The following is an 11,301-nucleotide window of genomic DNA, read 5'->3' as shown; positions in this document are numbered from 1 at the left end:
CTAAAAGATTATTTTATAATTATTTATAAAATAATTATTTATAATTATTTATAAAATACTGATTATTTGACTAAAAGAAAGAAGTCTAGCAAAAGAGAGAGTGCAAGAGGTTTCAGAAGGTGACGACATAAGGTAAGATATACCTTTAGAATAATGGTCCATCATTAATAAGTAACTATGCAGGAAGTAATGCAGGACTAATGAGTAGTTCTACATTAACACCTCAGCTACTACTATTATGGAAACTAGCTTTACTAATCAGTAATATGGAATTTAGGACTAAGATAGTTACTTATTAGGTAATCAATCATTACTTAATGAGATTGGCATCATTAAGAACTAATAGGTAATTATGACAAATTATAAAGAATTACTTATTAATTACTAATCACAACATTAACCTGTCTGAGACATTAGCAATTGTCTTTTTTACTCTCAATGTGGTCATTAAATGCATCACTAATTACTCAGGTGTTATCTAGTCACTAGGAACTACTAGTGATCTGGACCATTATTTTAAAGTGAAAAACATTTTTTCACTTTAAAATATTTGTCCAGATCACTAGTTGCATAGTGACTAGGTAACACTTGAGTAATTAGTGATGCATTTTATGAGTACAAATTATGACTGATTACGTCTCAGACACACCATAATGCTCTTTATAATTTGTCAGTTAGTCAATAGTTATTAATGAGGCTAATCTCATGAAGTAATTATCGATTACCTAATAAGAAACTATCTCCTAAATTCGATATAGGCAACTGGTTAGGCTTGTTTCTTAGTTAACAGTAGTAGCTGAAGTGTTAATGTTGTAGCCTACGATTCATTAGTCCTCCATAGTTACTTAGTAATGACGGACCATTATTCTAAAGTGTTACCTGAAAAAGCTCTCATTAAGTATGTGTTGGCGCGTGTGTGTGTCCTCTTCGTGCGCAAGCATAAAAGCACTGACGTTATGCACGCTCGGCTATTGGTCAGCTGGTAGCACGCACTAGATTGCGGAGGCTCTGCGTTGATTTGCCAGTGAACGCACAACGCAGCCTGCGCTATGAGGAGACACGGAGGTGTAGCGTGACGCTCACTTTAACGGAGCACATGAAACGTACATGGGATTAATAGCTTACGCTACAAATCTACAACGCTCTGTATTCGGATAATGCTGTCTTAAAACGACGCGGGGACATGGATATCATAATTTCTAAACAGTCCAAAATCCTCATGAAGGTTAAAGCCAAAATCCTTCAGCCCAGCAGCATCTTCACAACCTACGACAGCTGGAATTGTGTGATTCGTGACATAGCATCAGCATGAGGGAAATGACTGGCACGCTGTAAAGGTAAGATGATACAAAGAAACAAAATATTGGTTGTTTATGATTTTAAAAGGTTAATATTAGCATATCAAACCACAAAAAGAATCGATGCACATAATTCCCCCTCCCCGAGGTTACATCTGTGTGGGCAAGTATTAGTTAATGACAGACTCCCGATTTGGTGCAAGTGATGCGATCACGTATTGTGTGTGTAGACTACGTAACGCAGCGTCCTCCGATCATCGTGAAAGAGTTTGGGACATGAGAAATAAAATGAAAGAAAAATATACAAGACAGTAACAGTATACAATATAAGATTAAAGTATTAAATGTACTAGCAAAAATATAATCAAATAAAACAGCCTGTATAAAATACAATTATAATTAGGCTAAAACATATTATATAGGCATATATATGCATACATTGATACATATGTGTGTATGTATGTAAATGTATGTGTGTGTGTGTGTGTGTGTGTGTGTGTGTGTGTGTGTGTGTGTGTGTGTGTGTGTGTGTGTGTGTGTATACTCACATACACACACATATATAAATGTAATAATATATATTATATAAACACAAACTTATGTTAGATGCAATTAATCATGATTAATCGAATTGCCAGGACTAATATATAATACAATTTAAACAGAATGAAGAAAGAACTATCTTTTCATGGTTTGATATGACAATATCTTTTATAATAGTTGTAAGTATAAAAATATAATTCAAAATTCAATATTTAATTGAATATTACAATATTCTACAATTACAGTGTGTATATAACTATAAAACACAGTAAACTGTAATAGAAATATAAACTACAAAATTGTATTATATACAATAACAGATTAATAATTAAAATACATATTACAGTAAATGAATGCTAGAAAATTATATATTTTCGATTATAATATATATATATATATATATATATATATATATATATATATATATATATATATATATATATATACATACATACATACGTACATATACATAGGCTATACATACTCGGACATTGAGGACTGAAAAACTGATGTGAACACAAGGCAAATTAAATATTTGAAATGAATATTTGAGCAGGTACTTGTTTTGTATTGACCTTTAATTATCAGATATGAAACTTACATAAAGATATATGCCATTTGCATTCCATAAAAGATGTGCTGTAACAGAAACATTTCAAGATTTTGACATCCTAAATGCCATTCTTACCCACCACAGCATCTGATATTATTGCCCCAAGAAGAATGCTGCAACAGAACAACAACAATAACTGCTTGGAAATGGCCCATCGGGAGCTACTGCATGAATGCCGAAGAACCAATGTCTCATTGACCAGTGCCCTTGAGTTTGGAGCCATACCTCTGATTAAAGGCCTGAGAGCGTGGGCTGTGAGTGGTGGCTACTCTAAAGCCAGGAGAAAGGCTGCTAATGGATCTCGGGCACAGAGCACATGCCAACAGCCTCCTGAAGACAGGGTTGGGCAGAGTACCTGGTCAGGTCAGGTTAGCAGTAGCTATAGGCACACATTGGACAGTACAAATAGTGCAGCGAGAACTTCAGGGGTCAGGCAAGGCGGTCTTGGTGCTCTTGTAACTGTGGCCACTTTGAAAGGCACTGAGGGGGGTGGCAGGCAGACTCAGACTCGCTGCCTCTTTCTCAAGGCCCAGGGACGAGGCAGCTACATCTGTGCTGTTGGAAGCCGAGGAGCTGGAGCGAGAGTCACAGGTCCACGGACTCACACTGTCATTCTTGAGGGGACAAAAGAAGAGCTTATATGTTCCTCTAGGGGGCAGAGGGTAAGCCAGGATGGGACAGACGAAGGAGGATTATTCAAGGCTAAGCCCAGGGCCATAAGAAAATGGAGGAAGTGCAGTAAACCAACAGGCTCAGCGGAGAGAAGAACAACAGCTCACGGCAAAAAGGAAATCGGCAATCAGCACTGTGAGCCGGAACATGGTGACCAAAAAAATGCAGTTATTACAGACACGCAGCCACTTAACGTAGAACCAGGTACAACAATAACACAATGCCAGAAAGGTACCAGTGCTAGCTATCCAAGTCAGGAAGATATCAATGAGTTGGGCAAAGACAAAAGGGCTCATTCCCCCGTATCGATGAAAACTGTTGCACCTGACAGCATGGACCCACAAACCTGCTGCTCTTCTGCCAAACCAGGTGAGCAGGTTAAAGCTGATATGAGTATTAATCAATCCGATAACTGTTCTGAAATAGATGAAGGATCCAGTTGTGCCAATGGTGATGCACAAGGAGACACTAAGGTTAGTAAATGTGACCTTGAATCAAATGATCACCAGAACATTCATAACTTTGTTGCTGATGTGCCAAACCTAGGATCACCTGTAGCATCTGAGGCTGCTCATACTAACTTTGAGAGTCTAGAAATAAAATCAACCACAACAAACTGTAATAATGAGCCAAGCATAGATCATTCTTCCATTAAAACTCCCTCTGAAGTCCCTGTCAGCATTGCGAAGAATCAAGAATCCAGGCCAGATGAGCGCCTAATGGACCGTGAGAATCTACATTCGGTGGAGAATCGCGATCTCACGACTCAGAGAGACGGACCTCCAGAAACAAAGAGTACAGTCATGCCGGAAGGCTGCACTCCAGTGGGTGTTGAATGTAGCACTACGCAGAAGAAGTGGAGGCCGCCCATGTGCTCACCTCAGCATTGGGAGGAATTAATCACAGAGCATGGGGAACTTGAAGTTCAGCAGTCTGACAAATCCTCTTCACGAGGCTTTAGCACACCAACCACCAATATAACTGTAACCACTATTCACTCCCAGCCTAATCCTGCCCCTACCACCACTGCAGCCATAGCAACAGCCATCCCAGCATTAAGCAATGGGGAGGTGGGGGCTAGAGGTGGAGACTTGCTGCCTCTGGTGAACTCAGAGTTGCTATCAGAGCTGGCAAGAGTTGACGACAGGGACAAGGTGGCCGCTGACGAGGGGTCTCTTGATGTGGGCGAGGAGGATGAGGATGAGTTTGGGGCTTTCATGCAGGCAGGTGGGTTGGACGGGTTCAGTGACGTCCAACAGTTGGCAGCGGGAGAGGATCACAACTGTGGTAAGTAAACTGTCTTGAAAGTAGCGGGGTAATGAATACATTAAGTCACTTAAGACGGAGGGTACAGTAATTTCTCTTCTAGAGCAGGAACCTGGCTTTGTTTAGGTTTGTGAGAGCAGATAAACATGCAGATAAACAGTGTTCCAGTACTAAATAGTCTGTCTGGATTGACCTGGATTCCTGCAGACCCCCTTGCCTCCCCCGACCTCATGTGAAGATATTAATTATTTAAAGCACTGCTTGGAATTCCTACCCCCTCATCCCTTCACTACCCCTGTTGCTGTGTACCAGCCTAGGGCAGGAGGCGGCATTAAAATGACATGCAAACACAAGGCCAATGGGACAAGAGAAGAGGCCAACCTGTCTAGAGGGAATGGCTTGATCAAAATAGAGGACAAACACAGCATTATTTATGCCTTCTGCCCATAATTTTTGGTCAAAACCGAATACTTTCCCCCTTAATAATCTTACAGGCTTAAACTCATTTTTGGCAGCCACTGTGTAATCACAATCCGCAGGATTAATCCTGCTCTCTAAAAAACTGAAAACCAGGAAATTCAGGTAACATAAACAGGTTTAACCTACTTTTTATTTTTTAGGTCATGCAAGAAAATCTTTTATATGACAAATAAGTTATTTGTGGAAGGCATTTATCATATCTTTCCAATTCAGACTCATTGGAATAAATGCTGTGGTGCTAAAAGCATGTTACGTTTTAACTGATACTGATGAACATGAATCTGGTAACGTTTTTTTACATTGGCTGTAGTACGTATCGCGGCAGTGAGTGCCGCTGAAAGGTTAATGCTTAAGGTTAATTGCATTTGAAAATAACATCTACAGTACCATTTCAAAAACCACCCGTATATTAAACCCTAAACCTTTAACCTAACCTATAGTGTTAACACAAGCAAACGCTAGATAAAAACACAGTTTCTGAAGCAGCCATGCTATCTAGATTGCTTATTAAAAAAAGTTTTTGAACTTTTATCTGGACCCGAACGCTCAAGTGCAATGCCATGTGAGCAACCAAGAAAGTTTATTATGTCAGAAAAGCCAAACATATGGAGCCAGTTATGTGATGCAAACATCACAACGTATTAGTTTACAAATCATGCTCTCTGGTAAAAGTGTGTTGAGTTCATAACATGCTAGAGGCGTGTGAAAATTCTTTATTAATCAATTATCTGCCCCTGTATTCATAATGCATCTGTGAAATGCATTACAATTTGTTGGTGTTTCTCTGTGTGTTGGTATTAGAGGCACATTTTCCCAAATGAGCCTTTGTTGAACCTTTCAACAATGGTCTAAAAATAACTAATTATACACTATGTTCACAGTGTAACAGAGAACTGAAGTATGTTTAAACACTTTCTCATCCTGTCAGTTATTGCACATGTCTATGACGCTAGAGATTGTGAAACCTTTCCACGCAGTTAGCAGAAGCTCTTTGCATTAACTTAACACCTAATGGTCTTGTTTGGTGTTTTTGTATGAGATCCAAGAAAATTAAACTTTAAAGACTTTCATGAACTCTCATCTCCTCTCAGAGGGATGCGCAAGTTCCACTGATGCAAATGAACCCGCATCCTGGGCATCTGATTGGACGGCAGACCAGTCATTCCAGCAGTCAGAGGGCACATGGATTGCCTTCAGCCAGGAGACTGTGGAGCAGAAGATAGTGCCTGGCGGCCAGTGGTGGATTTCTACCGAAAAGCCAAACCTTTCCCTCTCTCCTCTCCATAATGTGGTAAAGATTTATATTTATATTTATGTGGTAAAGAGTTATAATAATTCTGTTTTTTTAAGACACTAAAAAAATTTAGTGACTAATGCACAACTTTAAAGACAAGGCAAGGCAACGTAGCTGTTGTGGAAAAAAACGAATGAAGAATACCAGTCACACAGCATGAAGTCCAAGTTTTTTGGCTTTTAATATGAATACGTTAGCCTTACTGTTATCTATAAGCTAGTGCGCTCCAAAATAACGGCAAAATTCGCATTTAGAAGATATAAGCGTTCAAAACTTACAGTCTCTCACTTCCACCAATATGGATGATGACATCACGCTGCACTTCAGATTCTCATCAGATTTTCTGTGATTTTCAAACTTTACTGAGCTCAACGGCTCTGGCTGAGCTGTGGTGTAAATTAAACGTTACTGGCTATTTAAAAAAGGGGGAGGAGCTGTTCGATATGTCCCACCCTGTCTTCCTGTTTCTGTGGTAATTAGGTCAACACATTGAATAATGCTGCACGTTTCAAGGCACTTCAGTGGGCTTTTAAAGGTTATGACACACCCAACTCGGGTACTTGGGTATCAAAAACGATGGTGCGTTCTATTATTTATCCGTGTCGGAGTTCCGAATAGGAAGACAGACGTTGCCTAGCAACATGCACTAACACGCCCCCTTTCCTCGGATTTCCCAGCTCGGACGTCGGACAACCGTGAGGACACCGAGCAATAATTCCGATACGGAATCCAAGATGGCTGCGCCCTGTATGACTTGTATGAATTGTTTTCATTGTTTTTGGACCGCTTTGGTTGTTTAAATGAATATTTTAATCACTCGTATTACTGCAATACCTCACTGCGTCCGTATCACTGCCTGTGGGTATGGGAATCGGTCTTGTTGTGAGAGCAATATTGAATGAAGCCTCGTTTCAAATGGGTGTTACTAACGTGGCTAGCGTTGCTAAAAGAAGATAAATTAAAACATGAAATAAAGTGAAAATTTTAGAAGTTCAAATGGCTGGGTTTTGATAAGCGCCTGGTACTCGGCCAGTGCTACCATAGCCAAGCCGCTTGAAGTGTTGAAGTGGCGTCATATCCGAGGGCCGAGTTAGTTTGTTGACAATTCATAGATGCCACCTACGTCACTAGAAATAGAACGCCGCCATATTGACGACCGATCTCGCCAAGTATGGCCGCCCAAACTGCCCATTTGAATGAGAGAGAAAGACAGAGATACATGGATACAATTTTAATTTTAGGCTCCGATCCTTATTTGTTACCCCCGGTTTTCTTTTGTCCTTTATTACCTGCCCCAGACTTGCCCCAATTTGCCTTCCATGATATATATATATATATATATATATATATATATATATATTTATTTATCTATTTATCTTGTGCATAACCCCTCCCCATGGATCGCTTGAAGGCTTTCAAGAGTACAGACGCGTATCAGCTGTTGCTGGATGGGGCACCTGGCCACCAAGGATTTATATTTAATTATGGGAAATGTTGGTATTATAAAAAAAAATCTAATGTATGATTTTGGTGGTAGTTTGCTCTGACTAGGTAGCGAGTTGTTAGCTAGCTAAGTGGCTAACAGCTGGTAGCTTGCCACCTGTTAGCCACGGCTCGCGGCTAGCTGTCATTAATCTGAATTAGGCCTGTCGCTATAGTCAATAAATCAATTAATCGCACGATAAAAAAAATGAGCTCGATAATTTTTCCGGCTGCGATAATTTCCATTTGCATGCTTGTTTGTTTTCCTCATCTCTCTCTCTCTCTACCAAAGTGACTGGATGACAACTTTGTTTAAGACATAACCGACATATTTTTCGTGAATACTCTCCAAAATGGACATTTAAACATAATGTTGTGTGTATTTGTCCATTCAGACACGAAACAGAGCTCAATTCATTACTCGCACGCTGTATAATTTAGGGCTCTATGGCTGCAAGCATCGGGTCGGGTGTGTGCGCACAGAAAGATGAGACATGATACAATATGAGACATTCATACAATATGAGACATTTCTTCTATCCTTTTCTTTTGGTATAGAATAAAATACCAGTTCGGGGTTCCTCTTTCGGCTGTTGTTGCAGGTAACTGCACAACATATCGCAGGCATTACTAAGACCGTCGGTCGTCAAGATGGCGGCGTAAAGCTACAGTGACGTCATGTGAACCGAACGAGTAATACAACGCAGGGTGATCCCTGAGGTTCCCAGTGGTAAATACGACTTGAGAGCGATGATGTCAGAACCAGGAAGACTGATTCGCCAGTGTTTTATAATGGGGTTTTTTCAATTTATGGGTAAAATAAGGCCTGTAGGAAACATAACTTGACGACACTTGAATGTTTTACTCTACAACTCTAAATTACACACATCCATTTCGAAAAAATGATTTCTGAAGCTGTTATTTTTATTTTAAAAAACATGTTTCTAATAAGTAACTAAGAACGTTTGGGGGGTGTGCAGTTTACATTGTAGAGTAAATCGCTCAAGTATCATCAAGTTATGTTTACCACAGACCTCATTGTACACATAAATGAAAGAACCCTGTAGTAAAATGTCGAGGGAATCACTGGTGAATTATGGTTTTTACATCACGACTGCAACAACCACTTTGTGTTGGGGACCCAAACATCCTGACATAATGAATGTCCCACTTATTAGACTACTTAACAAATATATAAATGAGAAATTACTTTATTATTATTATTATTATTGTTATTATAACCATGTGATATATTAAAGAAATAGTACAGTTTAGCGGTCATTGTACATAAAGATTTTACTAGAAATATGCAGAAATATTCCAAAGATACAATGACATACTATTTCTCATTCTCTACAAACATTAATTAAAGGCTTGTTTTATGATTCAAGTATCATACTAATATATCTTTAACTCGAGAATGTTGTTGTAAGCCTACGAATGTTAGCTAAAACTCATTCAAAACTCATCACTGTTGATGCTTTGATGACTAATGATCCTCACTGTTTGTGTGTGTAGTCAAATGTCTTTCTAGAGGCCTTTCCCTCTGACGAGTCTCCCTGTGAAGATCCTGAATACATTCCTACACTAAAGCAGCTTCTGCAAGGACCAGCTGAAAACAGCAATATCGGGGAGCACAAGTATGTTGCATTATTTGTAGTTGGGGTGTGCTAATTATTATTTATAAAGTTATAATAGTTACTATTAGGGATTTTTCAGCTCATCAGCTGGTAAGAAAAGCAACACAAATGTGCAGTGCTCCGGGAAGCGATATTTTTTTTCACAGGATGGTAGGGGAAGACTCATGAATATTCATTAGGGAACTCATGTCTGATTGGTCTGATGACGTACCACCTAACCCCGCCCCTAAACCTACCTGTCACTGGGGGTCTGATGACCTACCCCTAACCCCGCCCCTAAACCTACCAGTCACTGGGGTTAAGACCAATCAGGCATGAGTTCCCTAATGAATATTCATGAGTCTTCCCCTACCATCCTGTGAAAAAAAATATCGCCTCCGGGAACAGTTTGAAAACCCCTGACATATATAATAATCATCTATTGCCACCTTGTGGTGATACAAGTTACTACTGCATTGCGTCAGATAAAAAACAAAGGCCGGACTGTTTTGCATGAAATTCTGTATTTCATCCTCTTGAGATGGCTGAAAATGCCAAAACAAATCTTTCTTTGATAATTTCATGTATAATAATGGTGTTTGTTTTTCTTGTTACATGCTTTAAAACTCCGGGTTAATCATTTTGCTTTGGCCCAAAGGGAACAGAGCTTACTTGATGGCCTCCAGGATCTGGACCGGATGATTGGTGTGAAATATAAGAGGGCGGAGTCTCTGTCCTGTAAACTTCTCCTTCAGTCACTGCATTTGGAACGTCCCAGCTCTGTGAGTTTGCTGTAATGAATGATGAAAACACTGTAATAATATATTGCAAAAATATTAAAACCGAACCCTGTTGAGCTTTTACCACATCAATCCCTTGTAATGTTATTTAAAGTAGAAAATAATATATTTATATACAGTGCATTTACCATAAATAGGGCTTAGTATTTGTGTATTTGTTGTATAGCATAGTATATTTACTATAAATATTTGTATGTTTTCAATATTACAACCACATAATCATCCTATTCTACCTCAGGAATGTGTTACAGTTCGGCTGAAGACCAGTTCCAGGTTTTCTCCAAATCTCCCAACATCCAACCAGCAGTTAGCTGCAAATGCTAAGAGAAGACTGTCATATGACTTCAACAGAAATATAAAGACTTAGTCTCTATATCTGCTGAAACATCTTTGACCTATGCTTCCTTGAAAAAAGGAAATTCAGCGGAGAGGAATAATGTGTGTCGAAAAACTGAATTTCCCTGGATTGACTTCGATTCTAGGTTTATTTAAAGTGTATTTCTTCTTTCAATGTCTGTTCTCACTCAGTGTCTGGTAGATTCTGTTTCTCAGTCAGCTGTGTATCCAGAAACACAAGACTTGCGTTCAACCAAATATATGTTTTTCAGTATGTCAGCATATTAGGGTTCAATTAGGACAAATATACAAAAATGTCAAGTAAAAAAAAAGATATACCTTTGTCTAATTGTTTAGTTCAGGTGTAAGGAGACTTGTGCAGCATTGAGTCTGGTTATTGGACCTATTTTGATCAAATATTACAGTATGCTGTTTTTGTATTGCTTTCAATCTATGGATTACATTTGCTAGAATAAGATTATTTTGCTGGAGCCATGGCGAACCGGTAGATTAAAATATGGCCTTTCATGTCGGCAAAAAGAAATGAAAAAATTAAATAAACAAAAATATATATATTTTGATGGGGGGAGAGAGAAAGATTACAATTACTCTCTTCTCCCAAAAAGCTCTCCTTCACCTGAAAATTGTCAAAAGCTAGCAAATTTCCACAAAATGTATTTTCATACGCCACCTCACAGAGAAATCCATTTACTTGTTTCCATGTCTTTTCTCCCTGTGATTGAAGTACTAAATATGACACTGTAGTGTACCATTTTTAACTCCTGAAGAATAGAGACCATATTTTCAGAAGTGTTTTAAAATGAATGTTAACATTTTAAATTTGAACCTGTAAGCTTGTTTGTTGATTGATGTAATTAAAACACATTTAAGGACTGAA

General features: G+C 38.8%; 1 protein-coding gene across 2 annotated transcripts; it reads left to right on the top strand.

Annotated features, from left to right (window-relative positions):
* The first annotated feature begins 969 nt into the window (after window positions 1-969).
* On the top strand, window positions 970-11,301 carry LOC143757368 (uncharacterized). Of its 2 annotated transcripts, XM_077248468.1 has the most exons (6): window positions 970-1,337; window positions 2,539-4,413; window positions 5,964-6,163; window positions 9,167-9,288; window positions 9,926-10,049; window positions 10,306-11,301. In XM_077248468.1, the coding sequence occupies exons 2-6, from the start codon at window positions 2,565-2,567 to the stop codon at window positions 10,432-10,434; spliced, it is 2,424 nt and encodes an 807-aa protein (XP_077104583.1). In that variant the 5' UTR covers window positions 970-1,337; window positions 2,539-2,564; the 3' UTR covers window positions 10,435-11,301. The 2 variants fall into 2 exon arrangements, with proteins under 2 accessions (XP_077104583.1, XP_077104584.1); XM_077248469.1 differs by lacking the exons at window positions 9,926-10,049; window positions 10,306-11,301 and adding an exon at window positions 9,376-9,415 and having other exon boundaries at window positions 1,024-1,337; window positions 9,167-9,336.

The sequence above is a fragment of the Siphateles boraxobius genome, unplaced genomic scaffold (genome assembly GCF_051911475.1).
Source record: "Siphateles boraxobius isolate OS27281-9 unplaced genomic scaffold, OSU_SipBor_1 30, whole genome shotgun sequence".
Taxonomy (NCBI): domain Eukaryota; kingdom Metazoa; phylum Chordata; class Actinopteri; order Cypriniformes; family Leuciscidae; genus Siphateles; species Siphateles boraxobius.
Note: the sequence above shows the minus strand (reverse complement) of the source record. Positions and strands in the feature narration are given on the sequence as shown.